Genomic DNA, 25,311 nt, shown 5'->3' with positions numbered 1-25,311 from the left:
AAACACTCCAAAAGGCGCCGGGTTTTAGGAAAACGTATTTTTGCCAAACTGGCTTTAAAAGAGTAGCAAGGGAGCCCTGCCTTAGTGCTGAGAAACTGGAAGTGGGCGCCAAGGTGGAAGTGTGGCAGGGGACGGGAGAGCTAGACATCTCTACTCCTGACTCTGCCCCGCCTCGCAACTCAGAAGTGCGGCTCACATCCAGACACCAAGAGCGCGCGCGTGCCGCCGGGCTCAGCCAATCAAGAGGAAGTGAGGCGGGCACTCAGGCGGAAATAGTGTTAGCAAACAGGAAGTGCAGTAGTTTACCTACCGATTCCGGGGGTGCGTCATGGAGGCTTATGAGCAGGTCCAGAAGGCGCCCCTGAAACTGAAAGGCGTCGCAGAGCTTGGCGTGACCAAGCGGTGAGGCCCGCGGGAACTCGTCCCCTGCCCCCTGAGGCCTTTCCTCGGAACCCCGGGCTCTTGCCGTCTGACCCACCCTCACCCCCACCTCCGTGTGTCCCCTTCCAGGAAGAAGAAAAAGGACAAAGATAAGGCGAAACTTCTGGAAGCGATGGGAACGAGCAAAAAGAACGAGGAGGAGAAGCGGCGGGGCCTGGACAAGCGGACTCCGGCCCAGGCGGCCTTCGAGAAGATGCAGGAGAAGCGGGTAAGGTGGGGGCCTGAGCAGGAAGGGCGGGGAGCGGAGTCCGGGCTGGTAGTACACCCTGGGTCTTCAGAGGAGGGCGAGCGGCCAGAAAAAAAGACCCATAACCCGTTGTCGTCGAGTCCATTCCGACTCATAGCGACCCTGTAGGGCAGAGTAGAACTGCCATGTAAGGTTTCCAAGGAGCAGCCGGTGGATTTGAATTGCAAACCTTTTTGTAGCAGCAGAACGCTTAACCACTACGCCAGCAGGGCTCCAAAGGAATCAAATTCCTGAATTCCCTAGTTCCGGGGAGAGGATGTTGTGGGAGGGAGAGAGGAGGCCCCTCGGATCCGGGGGAGCTCCAGAACGAGAAGGCTCCGCTGGTTCGAGTGGACCGCAGAGGAGACAGCCAGAGCTAGAAACCCGGCTTGGATCCCAGCGCTGTCGCTTATTTGCTGAAACGCTGGACCAGTGCTTTCTCTCCGTGCCTCAGTTTCCTCATCTGAGGGGTCACGATAGTTCCTTCTGTGAGGAGAAGTGATGCAGGTAATGCACTTGGCACTAGGTACTCGGTGGCCATGCTCACCTGTGTAAGTCACCAGGAGTCTATTTCCATGAGCACTTTGCTTGGCACTTTCAAATATGTTGTGTCTATGGTTCTGGTAAGTCATTTATCTTGGCATTAAACACTTAATAAATTTGGAGAGTGGAGGACAGGAGACGTCAGGGTTAGATAATAAGCCAAGATCAGTCACTGGGACTAGGCTGGTTATGGGGGAGGGGATACTAAGCCTAGGTCAGTGGTTCTCAACTAGGGGAGATTCTGCCCCAGGGGAACACTTGGCAATGTCTGGAGACAGTTGTCACAGCTGCAGGGGATGGATGCTACTGGTATTTTGTGGGTGGAGGCCAGGAATGCCGCTCAACATCCTATAGTGAACAGGATGGTCTCCACCCCAGAGAATGATCTGGAACAAAATGTGAACAGTGCTGTGGTAGGGAACCAAAACCAAACCAAACTCACTGCTATCAAGTTGATTCCGACTCATAGTGACCACATAGGGTTTCCAAGGCTACCAATCTCTGTGGAAGCAGGCTGCCACATCTTTCTTCCGCGGAGCTGCTGGTGGTTTCAAACCACTGATGTTTCAGTTAGCAGTCCAGTGCTTAACCACTGCGCCACCAGGGCTTGTGGTAGGGAAACCCTGTGTTAATTATTTGAGAAAAACTGGAACTGGATTCCTGCTCACAGCGTGCAGCAGAATAAATTCCCGATGTGTTAGACAGTATAGATCAGGGTGATCCTCCAGTTTCTGTGATTTTCCTCCCATCTCTCCTCATTCAGTGTGTGGATTTAAATGTGTGCAGCATCCTAGGATGTCGGTAGGTCACATGATTGTGGGACGCAGTGTCTCTTGGGGGTCAGTGGGATCCCCTAATCCAGGGTTGCTCACCCAGCACAATTCTTCCCCCAGGGGACACTGATGATATCCAAGACCTTTTTTGGTTGTCACAACCGGGGGTGCTACTGGCATCTTGTGGGTAGAGGCCCAGGATGCTGCTCAATGGCCTGCAGTGCACAGGACAGCCCCATTCCAGAGAGTGGTCTGGAACCAAGTGTCTCTAGTGTCAAAGCCTGATCTAGGTGATTCAGTCCAGTGACATCAGGAAAAGCTGACTCATTACACCCAGGCCTAGTTCAGTCATACAAAAAAAACATTGGACTCACCAGCTCTGGCAAGACAAACCTGGGTTCTGACCTTATCTCCACTACTTATTAGTGGAGTAACTCTGGGTAAATCAGCTAACCCCCATGCCTCAGTTTATCTGTAAAGTGGGGCTAAAGCTTCTACTTCATAGGTTTATGGTAGGGATTTGACATTTGAATGCACTTCAGTCCTTTGGCTAAAGTCACACTCAGAGGCTGGGCTGGAATTTTACTGCTGAGCCTGGGTGGGGTAGGGGAGAGGCTGACACAGCCATCAAGGTGACCAATGATGGGGGCTTGGAGGAGGGTGGTCACAGCAGAGCTGGTGGGAGGTATCAGGTGCAGGATCAATTTTGAAGGAAGAACTGCAGGATTTACTGATGGATTGGATGTGAGCTGAGAAAGAAGAACCAAGGGTGACCGGAATGCTTGGCCAGAGCACTGGGTAAATGACAGTGCTGTTTACCGAGATGGGAAGAACCACAGGTGTAAAGCAGGTTTCACAGAGGAGGCAGTCAAGACTTGAGTTTTAGAGAAGTTTGGGATGCCTGTTGGAAATCCAGCTGGAGGATTCTCATAGGCAGTTTGAAATCTAAGCCTGAGTGTGTAAGAGAGGTCTGGGCACTGATGAATACTTGGGAATCACTGTGGCACTGGGTGAGTCACTCTCCTCTGAGGGACACTGATGGAGAAGGGGTCTTGGGTTCACGAGCTGAGCTCTGTGGCATTCATGATGAGAGGGTGGTGGAGAAGAAACTTCAAAGGAGCCTAGGAGGGAGCAGCAGCTAGGAAGGAGAGAAGTAAGGGGTGAGTGGTGTCCTTAGGAGCTGAGTCTGCTCCCTGGGGAGGTGCTCAACTGGTGCTGGAGGCCAGAGCTGGGGGACCACTGGCCCAGGTGCCCGGTGGCATGTGTTGGGCTAGGCTTGCGTGTCAGATCAGCCAGAATGGCACTGAGGGAGGGCCTGGTGTGCAGCTGAGAACTCCAGCCATTCTTGGCGTGAGAGCCAGGCTGCCGAGGCCCCTGTTCCCATCCCGTGCTGGGCTGGGCTGAGTTGAGCCTGTAAACTTACCTGCATGTCTCATCTCTTTCAGCAAATGGAAAGGATCCTGAAGAAAGCGTCTAAAACGCACAAGCAGAGAGTGGAGGTCAGTCAGGGGCCTGATAGTCACAGTGGGCAGAGAGCCGGGCAGAGGAGGACACTGAGTGTTGACGGGGAGGGTGGTCTTAGGGTTCTCTACAGAAACAAAACCAGTTAGACATATGTATTGCCAGACTAAGATAGACTAGGAAGAAAGGCCTGGTGGTCTACTCCCGAAAATCAGCCCATGAAAGCCCTATGGATCACAACGGTCCAGTCTGCAGCCAATTATGGGGATGGCGCAGGACTGGGCAGTGTGTCATTCCATTGCACGTGGGATTGCCATGAGTTCAGTGCTGACTTAGTGGCAGCTAACAATATTAGCAAGATATGTATATATTCACACACACACAGAGAGAGAAAGAGATTTTTTTTGAAGAATTGGCTCATGAGACTTTGTGGGGCTGGCAAGTCCAAAATCCATAGGTCAGAAGATAGGCTGGAGAATCCTGCAGTCTTGTGTCCCCAAGTCAGTAGGTCAGGCAGTTGGGGAGAGGGGAATTCTGGCAGAATATCTATTTACAGCAAGTCCCCAGTTAAGAACGTCCGACTTACGGACAACTCATACCTAAGAATGGAATGCCATAAAGCCTATTGCATGAAAATTTGAGTTAAATAAAATGGTTCATAGTAATGAACATACGCACTACTTTGTGATGCTCATGAAAACATTGCACATCTTCAGAAGTTCATCGGCTTGAGGAAGGAGAATGCCATCCACCTTTTTAAGTTGGATCATGTTGCCGTTAACATTGTATAGAATGTGTAACTTTGTATTTGGCTTAAATTTTCCTCTTATTTACCCTTGTAACCATGCCTCCAAAGCGTAAGTCCAGTGCAAGTGCTGGTGGTGCATCAAAGAAAAGGAGAACGATCACGATTGAAAATAAAGTGGAAATAATAAAGCGATCGGAAAGAGGTGAAACGCCATCAGTCATTGGAAAAGCGTTAGGCTACAGTCGGTCAACGATTGGAACAATTTTAAAGGATAAAGTGAGAATAATGGAGCATGTGAAAGGCTGTGCCCTGATGAAAGCTACAGTTATTACTAAGCAACGCAGTGGTTTACTTATTGAAATGGAAAGGCTATTGATAATGTGGTTAGACGATCAGAATCAGCGTAATATGCCCATTAGCCTTACTTTAGTGCAACGAAAGGCTCGAAGCCTTTTCAATGATTTAAAAGCTGCACGTGCAGCAAGAGAAGGTGATTGTGATGAAGAATTTGTTGCGAGTAGGGGTTGGTTCAATCGTTTCAAAGTGAGGGCAAATTTACATAATATTAAAGTGCGCGGTGAAGCAGCAAATGCCAATGTAAGTGCTGCGAGTGATTTTCCTGAGATGTTGAAAAATGATGGAGAGTTACTAAACTCTCACGCAGAAGAACTAACCAACGAAGGCCTTAAGGAACTAGAGCAGCAGATGATAGCATTTGAGGAAGAAGACCAGGACCAAAAAACTCCAGTACCGAAAAAGTTTTTGACAAAAGAGTTAGCTGAAGCCTTTCGTCTCATTGAAGCAGGGATGGCAAAGTTAGAGGAGCAAGATCCCAATACGGAGAGGTTCACCAAAGTTTACCGTGTGGTTACCGAAGGTCTCAGCTGCTACAAGGCCATTTATGATGAGAAAAAGAAAAGCTCTGTACAAACCTCCCGTATGCCTACTTCAGGAAATTGACCACAGCAGTAAACTCCCCCTCTCCAGCAGCAGAATCAAACCCTGACTCTCCTGCACCAGGTCCATCTTCTCCACCAGGCCCATCATCGTCAACAGTAGCCATCTCTCCATCATCCTCTCCTGCATCATCCAGTATTAATGTTATAATGTTACCTCATGAATGCCCCTTCTGGTATGCAAGACATCGATGGAACGAGAGTAAGTGTTAACCTTTAATCATGATTTTTTTTTTTCCCTATCTAAACTGTTTTAAGAACTATTTCTTTAATTTTTTATAGTACTGTATACCTGCACACACACACACACAGATTCTCTCTTCAGTACAGTACTGTATGTAGTTACTTTTATTATTACTGTATTATTATATACTGTATTATGTTTAAGATGTTTTAATGTATTTGGAAGCATTAAGTGTTCTATATGCATAGAAAGGTAAAATATGTACTATATATGAAAACAAACATTGGACTGACGCTAAATAAGAACCATATGTACTTGTTCTGACTTATTTACAAATTCAACTTAAAGACAGAGTTAGGAATGGATCTCGTTTGTAGCCTGGGGGTTGCCTATGTTCACACACATCCGTACAGAGAGAGAGAGAGATTTATTTTGAAGAATTGTCTCATGAGACTTTGAAGGGCTGGTAAGCCCAAAATCCATAGGGCAGGAGACAGGCTGGAGACTGTGTCTTGTGTCCCAAAATTGGTAGGTCAGGCAATTGGGGAGAGGGGAATTCTGCCAGTATATCTATTCTGGAGATAGAACTCTCCCTTGGGAAACCTCCAGTTTGCTCTTACAGCCTTCAACTGCTTGAATGAGGCCAACCCACATTATGGAGGGTGATCTGCTTAAGGTGAGCTGATATAAACACTTATTAGCTGCTGTTATGCCGGCGCCCAACTTCATGACAACCCCATGCACAATGGAACCAAACACTGCCCAGTCCTGCGCCATCCCCATTTGTTGTGGATCCAACCATTGTGATCCAAAGGGTTTTCACTGGCTGATTTTTGGAAGTAGATCACCAGGCCTTTCTTCCAAATCCATCTTAGTCTGGAAGCTCTGCTGAAACCTGTTCAGCATCATAGCAACATGCAAGTCTTCACAGACAGAAGGGTGGTGGCTGCACATGAGGTGCACTGGCTGGGAAGGGAACCCAGGTCTCCCATGTGGAAGGCAAGAACTCTACCACTGAACCACCATAGCAACATCTAGACTAGTGTTTGACCAAACAACTGGGTAGCATCGCCTAGCCAAGTTGATGCAAAATTAACCATCACAGGGTCTTCCCGGGGTCACTCAAGGGAGAGCCCGGGGTTCAGGCATCTGTGCGACCTGGCAGGTTAAGTTTGAGGTGGAGAGTAGGAGAGGAGAGAGGACATGGAAGAGATGGGGTGGGCAATACCGCGTGCCCTTCACACCCTGCATGGGTCTGTGCTGAGACGCGCTTTCTCCTTGACCTTCACAGGACTTCAACAGACACCTGGACACGCTCACGGAGCATTATGACATCCCCAAAGTCAGCTGGACCAAGTAGCCTCCTGGCCCCTGGGCATGGTGTGGCCTCGAGGGGAAGCGGAAGACAAAGTTGGGGTTATGTCTAGTCCCTTCGGCATTTTCTAGAAACATTCTTTTACTCATACCTTTGCATTTTCTGCTGCAACAGTGCATTCTGAAACTTTTTGTTCTAGAACTTGATTAAAGAAAGACTGTCCTTTCACTCAGTTTTGGTTTCTTGGTAGCTCATAGAAGATAAACGTTTTTAGTGTGGACTGGAAAGCTTTGGAAGTCTATCCAGAGGTTAAAGTTGTTGCTGTGTAAGTGCCATGTAAGAATGTTTAGTTCTCTGAGTTGCATTTAAGTCTCTGAGGACAACCGGCCAGCTCTCTTTGCCCAGAAAAAACTCACTCCAGAGGATAAGGAGCTTATGCTGGTGTAGCATGCAGTGGGCAGACCCCCATATATGTAGGCTCCCCTTATAAATTCCCATTAGCTTGGGGCTTAAGCTCTTCCATCCAGGACCCAGAGAAGCTACCCATGGCCTCATGGCCTTCTGACCACCTCCACAGCCCTCCTGCCTGGGATGCAGAGTACGGCTACCTGTGGTAAGGATGGAGCATCCCGCCTGGTCCCTTTCTGAGCCCATGACTGGCTTGCAGCCCCTCCCCCAGTTTTGCCATTCCAGACATTTCTAATAGGTGTCATCATGGCCCATGTGGCAGACATCGCTAATCTATCACAGCTTTCTTTGTAATGGAACCCAGACACCACCTGACTTCTCCCTCAACCAGGGCTCCAAGTTGGCACATGACCTGGAGCCTGTTGGGGTGACAGGCCCACGGCGGAACCCTACCACAGACAGACATGTACACAGTTAAATGGGAGGACCCCGTTACTGGTGCTGGAGAGCCAGGGTTTTTGGGGGGCCTGTGTTTGTTGGATGAGGCTCAATCTGTGTACTCTACTAGGGGTTAGAGTCTCTGCCGACCCAGCTTTCTAAAGAGTAACAAAGCAAGAAGACAAAAACCAAGTGTTGGGCTTGAGGCTGTTACATGTGAACTGCAGAATAAAGCAACAACCAATTATTAAATGTGTCTGTGTGTCTTAGTTACAAGCTGTTTGGTTTCCACATGGAATGCTGCCTTTTGAGTTTATCACATGAAGGATGTGCATACCTGTTTTAGTTACCTAGTGCTGTTATAACAGAAATACCACAAGTGGATGGTTTCAACAAAGAAATGTATTCTCTTTCAGTCTAGAAGTCCAAATTCAGGGTGCTAGCTCTAGGGTAAGGCTTTCTCTCTGAGTTGGTTCTGGGGGGAGGTCCTTGTCATCCATCTTCCCCTGGTCTGGGAGCTTCTCCACGCTGGGAACCTCAGATCCAAAGGACACGCTATGCTCCCGGTGCTGCCTTCTTGGTGGTAGGAGCCCCACCCCCACCCCCGCCCTTGCTTCTCTCTTTTATATCTCAAAAGAGATTGGCTGTCGTGCCTCATTAACATAACTGCCACTAATCCCATCTTATTAACATTATAGAGATAGTATTTACAACACATAGGAAAATCACATCAGATGACAAAGTGGTGGACAATCACACAATACTGGGACTCATGGCCTAGCCAAAGTGGTACACACATTTTTGGGAGACAAAATTCTATCCATGGCAATACCTTAAAGGACTGAAAAGGTCCCTGGCTGGCGCAAATGGTCTGCGCTCAACTACTAACTTAAAAGTTGGTGGCTCAAAACCACCCATTGGTGACACAGAAGAAAGCCCTGGCAATCTTCCATAGAGATTTTTTGTTAGGTGCCCTTGAGGCAATTCCAACTCATAGTGACCCCATGTGACAGTAGAACTGCTCCATATGGTTTTCTTGGCTATAATCTTTATGGGAGCAGATAGCCAGGTCTTTCTCCTTCTGAGCTGCTGGCTGGGTTCGAACTACCAACCTTTTGGTTAGGAGGTAAATGCTTAACTGTTTGTGCCACAAGCCTAGAAAACCGTATGGAGCTGATAGGGTCATCATGACTCGGAACTGACTGATGGCAACTCTTTTTAAAAAAGCAGGGATAGGAGGAGGGGAAAAGGGGGAAGTTACTTCTTAGGGGGCACTGAACTTCTGTTAAGGGTGATGGAAAAATTTAGAAACAGTGATGGTTGCATGAGGAGACATGATGAACGGAATCAGCATCACTCAATTGTACATGTAAAAATTGTTGAAATGGTAAATGTTACCTATATTTTTACCACAATAAAACGAAAACTATTCTTTTCATCTGTGTTTAGTGGGGGCGTGGTTTTCATGAGATCATTCCCGGCAATAAGCAGAAAACCACTTTTGTTCACTGACGAACGTTGATACTGAGGGGTGACGGAGTGACCGCAGTAAAGCCTAACTGCCTTTTAGAGAGTTTGCCTGACCTCTTTCTAAGTAAATCGCCACCTCGCCCCTCCCAACGAAGCCTCCTAGACTCCCCCACCAGACTGCAGCTCCATAAAGCCTGGGCCTCAGGTAAGGCCTTTTGGCATCTCTCACCTAACCTGGAGCAGACCCTTGGATTCTGGAGGCGGAGGTGGGAAACATGGCTCACACCCGGCTTCTGCGCCTGCGCACACTCTGTTCCGCGCCTGCGCATTGCTGGAAGCTCCGCCCAGAGCGGACATAACGGTCCGCTAGCGGCTCCTGGACCGGAAGTGGAGGCGAACTGCTGCGGGGCGCGTCGGCCTTGCTCAACGCCCGGCCGTTTCCGCCGCTGCTGCCGAGGTTGCTGCCGAAGCTTTCCGCCGCCGCCATGTCCGCTAGCGCCGTCTACGTGCTGGACCTAAAGGGCAAGGTACTCAGGGCTCCCCACCCTTCCCGTTACCGGGAAACTGGCGGAGGCGGGGACCCACCCCGCCGGTAGGTAGCTGGCCAGTGGGCCCCACCCGGGTGTGAGGCGGGGAGGCCCCAAGGCTGCACCCGAGGCCCTCACCCGTTTGCTAGAGAAGCAGGAGGGGTCTTCTGCCCGCAAGCCCCGCCCTGTTGCTAGGTAACGCAGTGGGCTGCTTCCCGCCGGCAACCGCCTGGTAACCGGCTGCACCACCCTCCCCGCCTCTCAGTGCGGGCCGGAGACTCCGGCCTCGGTGGGGGCCCGGGAAGCCGCGGGGAGGGCAGTCCCGGCGCCGAGGGATCGCGCGACCCTTGGCCAGAAGTAGCGAGGCGTGGCGGGGACAGCATGCCCTGGGCTGCTGTTCACCGGGCACCTTTTCTGTGCCAGGCCCTGTAGGCATTGCTCAAGGAACGTTCATGGTGCCACTGAGTCTGTACAAGGGTTAGGTGTGGTGGACGGTGGGAGCGCCATTGTGCAGAGGGGGAAACTGAGGCACAGAAGCTGAAGCACCCACCAAAGGTCACACGGGTCGCAGAGAAATGACAGGTCGAGGCCTCGATCCCAGGAGGCGAACCCAGAATCACCCGTTGGCTCAGCTGATTTTTGTGGGGCTGGTACTGAGTGCCAGGCCGGGCTGTTGTCGTGGTGTCTCCACTCCGACTCATGGTGACTTCATGTGTGCAGAGCAGAGCTGTGCTCCATAGGGTCTTCTAGACTGTGACTTTTTGAAGCAGATCGCCAGGCCTTTCTTCCAGGGTGCCTAAGGGTGAACTCTTAAACCACCAACCTTTCTGTTAGCAGCTGAACTTGTAAAGCATTTGCACCATCCCGGGACTCCAAAATGTTACTTGTTAGTTGCCAGTCAGTTCCGACTCATGGAGACCCCATATGTGCAGAGTAGGACTGTGCTCCATAGGATTTTCAAGGCTGTAACTTTTCAGAAGCAGATCACCAGGGCTGTCTTCCGAGGCACTGCTGGGTGGTTTCAAACCGCCGACCTTTCCACTAGTAGTCAAGTGTAACCGTTTGTACCACCCAGGGACTAGCACCAGGCAGGGGGAGCAGTCCCTCTCCTGTGGGACCCACAGTCTGGTGGAGGAGATGGACAGTAACCTCAAAACGCACAAACCAATGTGCACTGCGATGAGGGAGTAGTGAGCATGTGTAGTAGGGAGGTGCCACCTCAGCTCAGAGGTCAGGGAGGGCCCCTCAAAAGAGTGGCATGTCCACTGAGGTGTGAGAGAGGGTTGGACATACCTGGACCAGGAGCCTGTGCTGGTTCCAGGAACCAGGCGCCTTTTCCAGAGGGTCTGACCGAAAAACCAAAACCAAACCCATTGCCGTCAAGTTGATTCTGACTCATGGCGACTCCACGTGTTACAGAGTAGAACTGAGCTCCAGAGGGTTTTTTGGCTGTAATCTTTATGGAAGACGATCACCAGACCTTTCTTTTGCCACACCACTGGGTAGGTTTGAACTGCCAACCTTCAGGTTTGCAGCCAAGCACAAACTACTTGAGCCATCCAGGAATCTGAGGGGGGCCTGAGAAAGCTGCTTAAAGGAGGGGTTGTGAAAGCCTTTCAGATGTGGGCTGCTGCCCTCCCCCAGGCCCACCCAGTGGGGGAAAGGCAATGGCCATCTGACTTCTTGCACCTGGGAACAACAAATACAGATTGAACAATATCAAACGAGCCTGACGTTGATCACTGAGAGGGACATGGGTGTCAGGTCCTGGGGGAGGGAAGAAGAGTTAGTAGAGAAGCAGACAGGAGCCAAGAGGTGAAGTGACTGCCCCTCGCTCCACCTCCAGCACCTTTCCCATGAGTGGATGGCTTGGGGCTGCCCTCCTTGGATGCCACCCAGAATCAACAGCTTTTGGGTCCCTTGTTGGGCTTCCTTGCCCAGCCTTCTCAGAGGCAGGGAAGACGGGCACTCCAGGGCTGGAGGAGCAGTGTACCTCGAGGCCTTGTGCTCATGCTTTGCTTCTGCCCTGGCCTCTGTGTCTCACTCACTTAGGCCTTTAGCAAATGTTATGTGAGCGCCTAGCATGTGCTAAGCACCATGCCAGGTACAGGGGGTCCTCGTGGCCATGGGGCCTGGGTGAGCTCAGCACCCTTCCCTGCAGCGCAGTGTGCAACCTTGGCGGACCTCTCAGGCCTTGCTTTCCTTATCAGTCAGGTTAGGCCTTTTTGGGGATGTTGTGGGGACTTGTGGAGCGATATGCGAGGCTCAGCCCCACGCCTGGTCCACCATCCATGTTGGCCCTGCTGCAGCCCTGCGGTCCAGCTGAGAGACACACTTGGCAGCAGATACATTACCAGGTGGTCAGATCCAGGCAGCCACAAGGGCAGGGACAAGGCCTGAGGGGCCGTAGTTGCTCAACTTCACTTTGGCTGCAGGAAAGGAGGTGGTTACAAAAGGCACCCTGGAGGAGAGCGGTGCCAGGTCTGGGTTTGGAAAGGCGAGCAGGTGGCAGTCAGATTGACAGGGAGGCGGCCCACTGGGCATGTGGGGTGAGGGAGAGCCGGTTTTCCCACATAGTGCCTTTGCCTGAAGGGCAGCACTAGGGGGGCTGTAGGTGTTGAGATGCACAGATGGGAGAGGGGACAGAGGGACACAGGGAGGGGAAGCCACCTCGGGGAGATTGTGGCCAGGAGAAGCGTGACGAGTCTTGCCTTTTGGGAAGCTGATTTTTAGCAACCAAGACGACTTTTATTCTTCCCTTCCCTGTGGACTTCATACTTCGAAAGCTTGCCTCCTGAGCAGATGGTATTTAACCAACACTGAGTGAATGGCACCTGAAGTAGTTTGCGACCGCACATCTCTGCCGGCCAGAGCCTCCAAGCACTGGGAGAGCAGCATGGCCACGGGCCCTCTCCACCCTTGTCTTCCGGCCTCCCGAAATTCCTGACACCACTAACCACCTTCTTGGCATGTGTCTGCGGTGCCACCCTTAGTTGTCCTCCTGCCTCTGTGGGCCCTCGTCTGCTTCCCCTTGCATGTTGGAGCTCCTTGGGCTCAGGCCTGCGCACAACGCTCTGTACTGTTCCTCTCCCGGGTGTGCCAGAAAAAAAAAATCCAGTTGCTGTCAAGTTGATTCCGACTCATGGCCCACTTGTTACAGTGTAGAACTGCTCCATAGGGTGTTCTTGGCTGTGCTCTTTCCACAAGCAGGTCACCAGACCTTTGTTCTGTGGTGCTGTTGGGTGGGTTGAAACTGCCAACTTTTAAGTAAGTGGTTGAGTGCAAACCATTTGCGCCACTCGGACTGGGTGTCAGCGACTTTCAAATTTCTACCTATCCAAGTACTTGCTTCTGGACTCCTCAGTGGTGCCATGGCCACCGCACACTCAGCATTTCCCAAAACGAACTCCTGTCGCCCCCATACCTGCTCTCTCCAGTGTCTGCATCTCAGCAGTGACATCTGCCTAGCCAGTTGCTCAGGCCAGAAACCCGGGTGTTACTCTGCCTCCTTTGTCTCCTTACCCTGTGCTCATCCCACACGGTACTGGCCCCTCCTCTGGCCAGGTTCTGTCCGTGTGGTGGGACGAAGCCATGACTGGACAGAGGTGGTCATGGCTCTCAGGGAGCATGTGACTCCAGTGGGGCCAACAGACGTCTCGGGAGGAAATAATCGGTAATCGTGCAGTACAGCAGGGGCGGGGGCATTGAGGACACATGAAGCCAGGCTGGGGTGGAGGAGGCTGCGCTGGTCTTCCAGCCAGGGTGAGCTGGGAAGAACCCTGGAGGCGGTGCCTGCTGTGCTGAGGCTGAGGAGTGAGGAGAGCGGCGTGAGGGCCTGCAAGTGCAAAGGCCGTGGAGCAGGGACAGGTGTGTTCAGAGGCCAGCGGGATGGACTGGAGTGAATGAGGAGAGCGGAGGAGCAGCTGAAGGCCATGAGGGACCAGGCCAGGCAGGGCTACACGGACACGGGGACAAGGCTCGGGGCGTGTTCTCGGTGCAGGGGAGGCCACGTAGGCAGTGGCATCAGCAGGAGGGAGACCTGACCTGACTTCAGTTTAAGATGGCCCCCTCACTTTTTGCAGAGAAGGGACTGTGGGCCTGGTCAAGAGTGGCGTGGGGGTAGGACTGTCCCCTGCCAGTCTGTCCTGTCTTAGAGCCCACTTGGGGCCCACGGTCCCCACTCTGAGGCCATCCTTAGTCCTTCCCAGGGGCCTCGGCCCCTGTCCGTTCGGTGTGGAGGTTGGGCCTCGGGAGGTCCTGGGTCAGTTTCAGCCACCTCTTGTCCTCAGGCCCCCTGTGGCTCACCCTACAGGGGCGTGTGCTGATCGCATGAACCTCTGCACAGGCGCACCCATGGTGACCACACACATTCCTCCACCTTCCCTTTGAGAAATGGGGCTGGGGCTCCTGCCTGTGCCAGCGGCAGGGCTTAGTGGCAGCAGTGTCCCTGCAGGGAGTAGGTGAGGATGCACCTTTGTTCACGGGATGACCTTGGCGGGTGGCCACCTCTCCTCTCTGGGCCCTACTGCCCACCTCTGAGAGAATGATGGTCCTCCTCATGGGGGCAGCAAGGAGAGTTTAAGGGGTATGCAGAGCCCTCAGCTAGGCCACCCTCACTGGGGGCTGGGTCCCTGAGCCACAGTCTGAAAAAGGGAAGGAAGAGTGTGTGTGAGGGGACGAGACTAGGAGGGAGGGTGTCATTCGCCTGCTCTCGTCTCATTCTCTTGGCCTTACGTGATAGACAGTTGTTTCATCCTGAACCACGTGTCTCAAGGAGGGGCAGTGTGGGTGGGTCACGTCCACAATGGCATCCTGGCTGTGGCAGCTCAGGTGTACCTGTCAGGTGTCTTCAGACCTCCCTTTCAGTCCCTTATTGAGCTGTGATTTACACATAAAAAGCTGTCTGAAGCGTACAGCTGGTGAGCATGGTCACAAGCGCACACCTGGAGGCCACACTGCACTGCCCCGCCTCCCCAGAGCTCCCCGCACCCTCTGCTCCGCCAGCCCCCACGCAGCTCTGTTTCTTGTCACCGTGGTCTAGAATGTTATACAACAGATGCTACAGGATGTGTTCCTCTGTCTCAGCGTCGGGATCTGAGCCTCACTCACATGGTCTCCAATGTGCGTCTATTGAAAATAAAGCTGCTTTGAGGCGGATACCCAGGAGGGCACCAGCTGGATCCCGTGGTGGCCGGTTGTATAACTTTTTGAGAAACTGCTAGACTGTTTTCCCAAGTGATTGTCCCATTGTATGTTTCCGTCCGCAGTGGACGAGCGCTCCGGGTGCTCAGCACCCTCACCCACAGGCTGTGAAAGAGCAGCCAGGAGCAGGATCTTCTCTTTTGGCCCCACGTGGGTTTTGTGAACTCAGACCCTCCGCCGGCGTCCGCTCTGCCATGGGCAGGAGGGGGCAGCAGGGAGAGCCCTGCGGAGTCTCCGAGCTGCTCCAGTCCTGGGCCCTCCCCTGTGGCATTCCCTCTGGGACACGCTCTCTGTGCAGCATTCCCTGGGAGAGGGCCACCAGGATGGCCTCTCATCCCTCCTGTGGACAGAGCCATGATTGGGGATCCCCCTCTGCCCCAGGCACCCCACTGTGGAACTGAAAGTGAAAAGCACCGCCTTCTCTTCCCTGCCCCCCAGGTGCTCATCTGCCGGAACTACCGCGGTGATGTGGACATGTCAGAGGTAGAGCACTTCATGCCCATCCTGATGGAGAAGGAGGAGGAGGGCATGCTATCACCCATCCTGGCTCACGGCGGCGTCCGCTTCATGTGGATCAAGCACAACAACCTCTACTGTGTCCTTTTGATGGAGGGCACATGTGCGTGCATTTGTGTGCGAGTATGTGTGCATCTCTGTGTGTGGCTGAGACCGCATGTCTGTAGGTCCATGAGCTGTAAGTCTCCCTCCCCTCAGCTTTGGCCAGGCGTGTTCTGTACTTGCGGTGCTGCAGGACAGCTGGCTTTGCAGCCGTTGGTTCTGCTGGCATCCTGGCCCAGCCCCTCACCTCCTATCTGCCCTGTGGGACTGATACCCCTCACCTCTCCTTAAAGGCCCCTTAGTGTCAGCAGGGCTGGTGCATGTGAATTGACCCATGGACACAGTTGTTTTTTCTGCACGTGTAGCCACAGCACCCCCGGGAGATGGTTGGTAAACTGGAATCTCAGGCTTAGCAGACCCACCCAGTCGGGTCCGTGTCAGGGAGCACCTTGGGGTTTGTGTGGTTAGGATCCCCTGGGCCCTGCCGTGTCCCCCTTTGCTCACACGTCCCTGTCTATAGCACTGTGAGGAATGCACGGATCATTAGGCCATCCCCCAAAGCTGCCCTGGCCGCGATGACTGCCTAGTGTGTGTGTGGGGGCGGCAGTTGTGGTCTGAGCTCAGCGGGACTGGGTGGACCTGTTCTCAGTCAGGCCCCAACGTCCCCGCGTGGGCGCCAGGGAGACGGTAAGGGCTCCTTCTGGTGTCCCTGCCCAAGGTGCCCCGCATGAGCAGTGACGTCTCCCTCCCAGCCTGCCTACTGGTTGTGTTGTTGTTGAGGAGGGGGTTTTCCAGCAGGACCCCAGCCAGGTGGCTGGTGTACCTCCTGGCCCTCCTTGTCAAGCCCTTGGAGCTGGTGTCACCCCTGGAGCCAGAGAGGGCAGCCCTGCCTCTCTAACTTGGCCGGCACCCGTTCTGGCACCTGCAAGGTGCGCAGGTGAGGCAGGGAGTGAGGGGCAGCCCCCAGAGTGCACAGCTTGGCAGGGAGCCACTGTGTGGCGGGCGTGCAGCCAATGGGGAAGTCAGGGCAACTGCTCAGACCTGCAGGGGAGGAACCCAGAGACACAGAGGAACAGGAAGTGCTCACACATGGGGCCCTGAGTTAGGGGCTTGCCCACGTTGGGAGGGGTATCTGCACCTTGGGCACTTTATAGCATCACCCACTGAGCAGGCAGGAAGACCGAGCTGGGTTAAAGGGAGAGCACTCAGGCCAGGCCAGGAAGGGTGTGATGGGAACTGGCCTGGCTGCTTCTGCAGAGCTGGCTGGGTATCTGGCCATAGCGGGCACACGGCTTGGGAAGAGAAGGCTGGAGGTGGCCCTGCTCCTGTCCCTGGACCATGCCACGCCCCTACCACCTTTAGGTCTGTGCCTCCACCATTCCCTCTGCCCCTTACCCTCCCTGGTGGACTTCAGCATTCAGTTCTCTTCACGTCCTCAGCATCCTCCCCAACTCAGTGGCCAGGGCAGCCCAAATCCTTGGGCATCTCAGTGGTCCTTGTGTCAGCTGAGCACCCCTGTGAGCTGGGACTGGGCCTGGCCAGTGGGGTAGTGGTGGTTCAGGGGTAGAATTCTCATCTTCCATGTGGGAGACCTGGGTGTAGTTCCCAGCCAATGCACCTCATGCACAGCCACCACCCATCTGTCAGTGAAGGCTTGCGTGTTGCTGTGAAAGTGAGCAGGTTTCAGTGGAGCTTCTAGACTAACACAAACTAGGAAATAAGGCTTGCTGATCAGCTTCCAAAAATCAGGCTGTGAAAACCCTATGGATCACATTAGTCTGGTCCTTAACCGATCATAGGGATAGCACAGGACCATGCGGCGTTTTGTTCCATTGTACCTGGGGTCACCATGAGACAGATGCCAACTCAGTGGTAGCTAAGAACAGCAGTAGTCCTGCCCCAAGGGAACATAGTAGGGAGGACAGAGAGGGAACTCTGAGCCGGGGGTGGGGGTGGGGGGGCTGGCCACTCCTTGACACCCAAGAACCAGAGTTGCCTTCCAAAAGCTCCTTAACCCACTGTGCAGTGGTTGCTACCTCCAAGAAGAATGCATGCGTGTCGCTGGTGTTCTCCTTCCTCTACAAGGTGGTGCAGGTGAGTCCAGCACAGGATGCAGGAGGTCAGTTCTCTCTGCGGGCTAGGGCCTCCCTGTACATGGCTGCAGCCTTGTTTGCTCCCCTGCCCTGGTGAGGGGAGGTGCGTGGGCAGAAGCGGGGGCCTAGGCAGGTGTATGCCCTGACCCCAGCCCCTGCCACACCCGGCCTGACCTGGGAACAGCTTCTGGTGACCCTGGGGATGACAGTCATGTCCCCCAACCTGGTAGGTCTCCAGCTGGTGCTCGGGGGTCAGGGAGATGGGATAACAGCAGGAGGGTAGGGCCAGACCAGCCTAGCATCTGCACAGGAATCTAAAGACAGAGGGACCCGAGGCCCATCCTGGAGATTCACCTAGAAGGAATGTTCATCACCTGGCCCAGCCTGAGGGTGAGATGGAGGACAAGGCAGCATGTGCAAAGGCCCTGGGGCAGGAGTGCACCCTCATGCAGTCAGGCACCATCAGGGAGGCTAGTGGGCCCATGACTGGGAGCAAGGGCAGAGCTCGGGGCCGAGGTCGACCAGGTGGATGGGGCTCACCTGGGTAGGGTGAGTCATGTAAGGCCTTGGGAAGGACGTGGATTGATTCTGAGTCTGACAAGCAGCTGTTGCAGGGCTTTAGGCAGAAGGCTGACAGTGGCCTGACTTGGTTAACACTCTCTCTGACTGATGAGTAGAGAAAGAACTGGAATGCAACAGGGAGGCCAGTGAGGAGGCTGCCGTGAGGTCTGCAGAGAAGTGGCAGGGGCTGGAGGAGACTCGGGTCCAGGGGAATGGGGTGGGTGCCTCACCACTACAGACAGCCTGGGAGCTGCCTGGGAGAGCATTGGGGAGCAGGGGCTTGGGGAGCTGAGGGCGTGGTGGGTTGGGGAGAGAGCAGAGAGCTCACCGGGGAAGGCCCGTGTATGGCTGTGGAGTTGGGGTCTCATCCTGGGGCCATGATGCCGTCTCCTGTAGGATAGGGACGGCTGTGCTGGCTGTTGTGGAGCGGAGTTGGCGATGGTGGTCCTGGAGGCTGGAGGCGAGGAGCGGGGAGTGGGAAGCAGAAGGGTCCCGCCCTCCTCTATTCAGTGGTCGTTGTTAGGGTTAGGGTTAGGGTTAGCCTTAGTAATTTTCTTCCGCTTCTAGTGCCAGAAAGAGCTAACGAGCCCCCCTCTTCCATGTCCATTCTTGAACCCTCCAAACCGTCCCTTGAACTGGGCAGGGTGCATCCACATACTGCTGTCCAGACTGGCAGCTCAGGAGGCCAGTAGAGTCCAGAAGAACCTCCTGTCCTGTCTCCAGTAGCTTTTGCCCCCTATCTGTGTCACCCTTGACTTGGGCCAAGGGTAACAATGACAATCAGAATTAAAGAGAGGCTTGGGAGGGGCCACAGGCCTTGGCGAGGGATAGTGTTTGTGAAGGGGAATGGGGGATTCTAACAAGGCCTTGGGGTGCCTGCCCCCATCCCTGAGCCCACATCCCAGGCCAGGGGATGGGTACAGTCACCTTGTGAAGGAAGGGGCTTCAGGACCTGAAGGGCAGATGAGTTTGTGCATGTACTGCATTCATTCATTCATCTCATCCCCTCCCCTCCCCTCATCCACACCTGCCTGCCCCCACCCAGGTGTTTTCAGAATACTTTAAGGAGCTGGAGGAGGAGAGCATCCGTGACAACTTTGTCATCATCTATGAGCTGCTGGATGAGCTCATGGACTTCGGCTACCCGCAGACCACAGACAGCAAGATCCTGCAGGAGTGAGTGGGGGAGGGGGGCGTCAGGGAACGGCCTGGCACAGCGCTGGGAGGCTGGAGTCAGCTGTGGTCACTCACCAGTCCCCAGCCCCGTGGCCCTCAGTGTCATAGCATTGATGTCATCGGGTTTGGAAATGGGAGAAGCAAATATATATTCACGTGGTCGCACCACCGTCCCCAGCAGAGCATGGGCTTTACAGAGCTGCTCTCTGCAGTGTGGGTCATTTCTCCACTCGATGCCCCTGTGTGACACGAGTGTCTTCCTGCGGCTGGCTCTCATTCCCCATCCACACGGAGGCGCTCATCTCTTGCTATTAGCAGCCTTCGTTTTGACAGTCACAAGTTAGGCTGTGATAGCAATTTCCTTCTTTGGAATCGTGCCCTTCAGACAACAGCAATTATTAAGCCCCAACTGTGAACAGGCAACGTGCTAAGTGCTTTCCCTGCATTCGACTCAGCCTCATGGGCTGAGGGCCGTCTCCCCATTTTACAGGGAGCCACACATACGGCCATGCCCGTAACTGACTGACTGGGGCAAGGTCACCAGGTCACACTCCCTGAGGGTCAGGCCCCCCCACAGGCCAGGCAGGGGAGTGCTTGGCCCTATTCTTGTTTTCAACCCCAGTGCCGTCTCTTTGGACCCCACAAAGTGACTACTTTGGGTTCCTTATCACTTGAGTGTGTTTGTTGTAAGTGGTAAGATATTCTCTTTCTTTTTTTATTGTGAAAATAAACACACCAAAACATTGGCCAACGCAGCTTCCACATTTATAATTCAAGGACACTGATTACGTTTTTCATGTGCCAACATTATCACTATCCTTTTCCAAAATATCCCACCACCATTAACATAAACTCACTGCCCTCCATACAAGATATTCCTTTATGAGCAGTCCCAGGTGAATCCAGGGCTTGCCTTCTGGCACATGATACAGTGAGGGCTGTGTTCAAGTTGATCAAGACGCCCCCTGTCCCGCTCGGCCCCCCACCCCCAGACGTCAGTGCACAGGGTGGGGGTGGTTGTGTGGTAACACCACCATAACTCTGAGCTTGTTCCAAAGGTACATCACTCAGGAGGGCCACAAGCTGGAGACGGGGGCCCCACGGCCCCCTGCCACTGTCACCAATGCAGTATCCTGGAGGTCCGAGGGAATCAAGTACCGGAAAAATGAGGTGTTTTTGGATGTCATCGAGTCAGTCAACCTCTTGGTAGGCTTTTTTTTTTTTTTTTTTAATTAATTTCGTCTTCTCCATGATAAAAATAAAAATCAGACTTTTAAAACTAGCAAAGCCCTGAGAAACGCTTAAGGTTCTATGTATCAGATGGCCAGGCTTCAGTTCAGGCCGCTCATGGGAATGCGAGCTTGTTTTAGCTTTACTAGCTTTTGTCCTCGACTGGCACAGTTTGCACTTGACTACTAACCTAAAGGAGCCCTGGTGGTGTAGTGGTTAAGGGTTTGACTGCTAACCAAAAGAGCTTGGCTGCTAACCAAACGGTCAGCAGTTCAGATCCACTAGCTGCTCCTTGGAAACCTATGAGGCAGTTCTACTCTGTCCTATAGTGTCATTGTGAGTCAGAATGGACTGAACTCCACAGCAGCAGATTTTTACTAACCTAAAGGTTGACAATTTGAACCATCCAGTGGTGGAAGAAAGGCCTGACAATTTGCTTACATTAAGATCACAGCCAAGAAAACCCTATGAAACTCAGTTCTACTCTGTAACACATGGGGTTGCCATAGGTCAGAATGGACTCAATGGCAACTAACAACAACTTTTGTTCTGAGTTGGAATTAATACATGTATGCTGTTAAAAAAAAAAAAAACACGTAAACAAAAAGCGTGGGGCTCCTGTAATCAGATCCACCGCCTGCGTTTAAGAATTTAAAGTCATCCTTTCAGACCTCATTCTGTAGATATATAAACATACATTGTTTTGCTATAAAACAGACCATAATATGTAGTTCTCCTGTAGCTTGTTTTTTGGGTTTTTGTTTGTTGCTGTTTTGTATGTTTCATTTTTTCTTTTAATTTTATTTTTCAAATTATCATTGAGTAAAAATGACCTTTTTTTCCTATGAATTTTAGCACATTTATAAATTTATGTACCCACCTTCATAATCAGGATACAGAACAGCTCCATCACCCCAAAAAACTCCCTTGTGCTGCCCCCTTGTGGTTACACCTTCCACCCACCTTGTCCCTAACCCCTGGCAACCACCCGTCCCTCCAGTTTTGTCTTCTTGAGATTGTCGTATAAATAGAATTACACAGCATGTAACCTTTCAAGCCTGGCTTCTTTCACTCAGCATAATACCTCTGAGATTCATCCAAGTTGTTATGTGTGTCAAAAGTTGTTTTTTTTTTTAATATTTGTTTACATTTATTTTATGTTCCGTGGTATGTATGCACCACAGTTTGTTTATCCATTCACCCACGGAAGGACATTTGTGGTCTTTCCAGTTTTTTTGGCAATTATGAATAGAGCTGCTATAAACATTTTGTGTCCAGGTTTTTGTGTGGACATAAGTTTTCATTTCTCTAGGGTAAATACCCAGGAGTGGGATTGCTGGGTCATACGGTAAGTGTATGTTTAATTTTATAAGAAACTGCCAAACCCTTTTTCAGAGTGGTTTCACCATTTTGCACTCCCACAGTAATGTACAAGGGTTTGGGTTGCCCTGCATCCTTGTCAGCACTTGGTATTGTCCATATTTTTATTTTTGCCATTCTAATGGTGTGTAGTGGTATCTACTCATAGTTTTAATTTTCTTTTCCCTACTGGCTAATGATGTTGAACATCTTTCATGTGCTTTTTTGCCATCCTTTCGTCCTCTTTGGGGAAGTGTTTCTCCATGTCTGTTGGGCATTTTTAAATTTGGTGGTTTGTTTTATTGTTGAGTATTGAAAGTTCTTTGTATACTTTGGATATAAGTCCTTTGTCAGATATGTGATATGCAGTCTGTAGCTTATTTTTTATTCTCTTGGCTGTAACTTTTATAGAGCAAAAGTTTTTAATTTTGATGAAGTCCAGATATCAATCTTTTATGGATTGTGCTTTTGGTGTCATGTCTAAGAAGTCATTCCAAACTCAAGCCACATTAAGATTTTCTCCTAAAAGTTTTATAGTTTTACATTTCACATTTAGATCTATGATCCAAAATAAAGTGTGACTTATTTTTTTCCAAGTTCTTTTTTTTTCATATCGATGTCCAGTTGTTCCAACATCATTTGTTGAGAAGCTTATCATTTCTCCACTGAATTGCACCTTTGTCATAAGTCAGCTGGGCATATTTGTGTGGAGCCATTTCTGGAGTCTATTCTGTCCCATTGATCTGTGTATCTACCCCTTTGCCGATACCACACTGTCTTGATAACTGTAACTTTATAGTAAGTCTGAAAATCAGGTAGTATGATTCCTCCAACTTTATTATTTTTTTCAAAATTTTTTTAGCTATTCTAGTTCCTTTGTTTTTCTGTATAAATTTTCGAATCAGCTTGTCTTTTTTTGGTTTATTTATTTTTATTGTACGTTAGATGAAGGTTTACAGAGCAAACTAGTTTCTCATTAAACAGTTAATACACATATTGTTTTGTGACATTGGTTGCCAACCCCACAACATAGCAATACTCCCCCCTTCTTGACCTTGGGTTCCCCATTTCCAGCTTTCCTATCCCCTCCTGCCTTCTCGTCTTTGCCCCTGGGCAGGTATGCCCATTTAGTCTCATTTTGTTTTATGGGCCTAGCTAATCTTTGGCTGAAGGGTGAACCTCAGGAGTGACTTCATTACTGAGCTATAAGGGTGTCCAGGGGCCATACTCTCGGGGTTTCTCTAGTTTCTGTCATACTAGTAAGTCTGGCTTTTTTTGTGTGTGTGTGAGTTAGAATTTTGTTCTACGTTTTTCTCCAACTCTGTCCGGAACCCCCACTGTGATCCCTGTCAGAGCAGTCGGTGGTGGTAGCTGGGCATCATCTAGTTGTGCTGGACTCAGTCTGGTGGAAGCTGTGGTAGTTGTGGTCTATTAGTCCTTTGACTTAATCTTTCCCTTGTGTCTTTAGTTTTCTTCATTCTCCCTTGCTCTAGATGGGGATGAGACCAGTATAGTATCTTAGATGGCCTCAGCTTATCTTTGTCTACAAGAAACATCCTGCTGGGATTTTGATTGTGTTAAATTTATAGATCAGTTTGAAGAGAATCAGTATCTTTACTATTCCGAGTCTTCCAGTCCATGAACATGGTATATATCTCTGTATATTTAAGTCAGCTTTGCTTTTCCAATCAGCATTTTGTGGTTTTTATCATATACATGTTTTGTTAGATTTATACTTGAATATTTCACTTTTTTGAAGCTATTTATTTAAAATTTTTTTTTAGACGTTAGATTTTAACTGGACATTACTAGTGTATGGAAGTACTGTTGATATTTATGTGCTGACTTGGTATCCTTTGACCTTGTTGAAGTCACTTATTCTAGAAGTTTTTTTTTTTTTTTTTTTTTGTAGACTCTTTAAGATTGTCTACATAGAAAGAAAACATGTTGTGAGTAGTTTTATTTTTTCCTTTCAAATATGTATGCCTTTTTGTCTTAGTTTCTTTGTGCTACATTAACAGAGATATCACAAATGGATGGTTTTAAAGAACAGAAATTTGTGTTCTCACAGTTCAGGAGGCTAAAAGTCCGAATTCAGGGCCCTGGCTTAAGGGAAGTCTCTCTCTCTCTGTCGGCTCTGGGGGAAGATCTCTTTCAGTTTCTGTAGACCCGGAATTCCTTGGTTCCTAGGTGATCTCCAGGAGACATGTGTCTTCCCCTCCATTTGTGCTTACTTCTCTCTGTCTAATCTGCTCTTTTTTATATCTCAGAGGTGACTAAGTGTAGGCACACCATTCACTGATATGGCTCATTAACATAGCAAAGAAGACCCTATTCCCAAATGGGATCACATCCACAGGTATAGGGGTTACAGTTCCAGCACATATTTGTGATGGATTGAATTGATCGTCTTTTAAATATTGAACCAGCCTTGCATTTCTAGAATAAACCCCACTTTTTGTTGTTAGGTGCCGGAACCCAATGTACAATAGAACAAAACGCTGCCCAGTCCTGCGCCATCCTCACAGTTGTTGTTATGCTTGAGCCCATTGTTGCGGCCACTGTGTCAGTCCATCTTCTTGAGGGTCTTCCTCTTTTCTGCTGAACCTCTACTTTACCAAGCATGATGTCCTTCTCCAGGGACTGGTCCCTCCTGACAACACGACTAAAGTATGTGAGACGAAGTCTCACCATCCTTGCTTCTAAGGAGCATTCTGGTTGTACTTCTTCCAAGGCAAATTTGTTCATTCTTTTGGCAGTCCGTGGTATGTTCAATATTCTTCGACAACACCAGAATTCAAAGGCATCCATTCTTCTACGGTCTTTTTTATTCGTTGTCCAGCTTTCATATGCATATGAGGCGACTGAAAATACCGTAGCTTGGGTCAGGCGCACCTTAGTCCTTAAAGTGACAGGTTTGCTTTTTAACACTTTAAAGAGATCTTTTGCAGCAGATTTGGCCAGTGCAGTGCATCTTGACTGCTGCTTCCATGGACATTGATTGTGGACGAAAGTAAAATGAAATCCTTGACAACTTCAGTATTTTCTCTGTTTATCATGATGTTGCTTATTGGTTCAGGCGTGAGGATTTTTGCTTTCTTTATGTTGAGCTGTAATCCGTACTGAAGGCTGTGGTCTTTGATCTTCATCAGTAAGCGCTTCAAGTCTTCTTCACTTTCAGCAAGCAGGGTTTTGTCATCTGCATAACACAGGTTGTAATGAGGCTTCCTCCAGTCTTGATGCCCTGTTCTTCTTCAAATAGTCCAGCTTCTCAGATTATTTGCTCAGTGTACAGATTAAATAAGTATGGTGAAAGGGTACAACCCTCACACACACCTTTCCTAACTAAACCACGCAGTATACCCTTGTTCTTTTCGAACAGCTGCCTCTTGATCTGTGTACAGGTTCCTCAGGCGCACAATCAAGTGTTCTGGAATTCCCATTCTGGTCAGTGTTATCCATGATTTGTTATGATCTGCACAGTTGAATGCCTTTCCATAGTCAGTAAAACACAGGTGAACATCCTTCTGGTATTTTCTGCTTTCAGCCAGGATCCATCTGACATCAGCAGTGATATCCCTGGTTCCACTAGGGTGTATTATTCTTTACACCTTATTGGATTACATTTGTTAAAAATTTGTT

At 50.6% G+C, this 25,311-nt stretch overlaps 2 protein-coding genes across 3 annotated transcripts in view; both read left to right on the top strand.

The window, feature by feature from the left end:
- Window positions 1-279: 279 nt before the first annotated feature.
- On the top strand, window positions 280-7,745 carry FAM32A (family with sequence similarity 32 member A). Of its 2 annotated transcripts, XR_002825329.1 has the most exons (5): window positions 280-402; window positions 511-649; window positions 3,429-3,482; window positions 4,301-5,350; window positions 6,624-7,745. XR_002825329.1 is itself a non-coding variant. In XM_004384429.2 (4 exons), exons 1-4 carry the CDS (start codon window positions 329-331, stop codon window positions 6,690-6,692), a joined length of 336 nt encoding a protein of 111 aa, XP_004384486.1. In that variant the 5' UTR covers window positions 280-328; the 3' UTR covers window positions 6,693-7,745. The 2 variants fall into 2 exon arrangements, 1 of the variants encoding a protein (XP_004384486.1); XM_004384429.2 differs by lacking the exon at window positions 4,301-5,350.
- Window positions 7,746-9,290: 1,545 nt separating this feature from the next.
- The window catches only part of AP1M1 (adaptor related protein complex 1 subunit mu 1), a 31,556-nt gene continuing 15,535 nt past the window's right edge, over window positions 9,291-25,311 (top strand). The window contains exons 1-5 of the mRNA XM_004384427.2: window positions 9,291-9,490; window positions 15,131-15,287; window positions 17,277-17,344; window positions 18,950-19,080; window positions 20,139-20,286. Of these exons, the coding sequence (XP_004384484.1) occupies window positions 9,449-9,490; window positions 15,131-15,287; window positions 17,277-17,344; window positions 18,950-19,080; window positions 20,139-20,286 (546 nt within the window). The 5' untranslated portion in view covers window positions 9,291-9,448. The remainder of the gene's footprint in view (window positions 9,491-15,130; window positions 15,288-17,276; window positions 17,345-18,949; window positions 19,081-20,138; window positions 20,287-25,311) is intronic.

This window comes from Trichechus manatus, unplaced genomic scaffold, assembly GCF_000243295.1.
Source record: "Trichechus manatus latirostris isolate Lorelei unplaced genomic scaffold, TriManLat1.0 scaffold00122, whole genome shotgun sequence".
Lineage (NCBI taxonomy): Eukaryota > Metazoa > Chordata > Mammalia > Sirenia > Trichechidae > Trichechus > Trichechus manatus.
The sequence above is the reverse complement of the archived record's forward strand: the minus strand, read 5'-3'. Positions and strand labels throughout refer to the sequence as shown.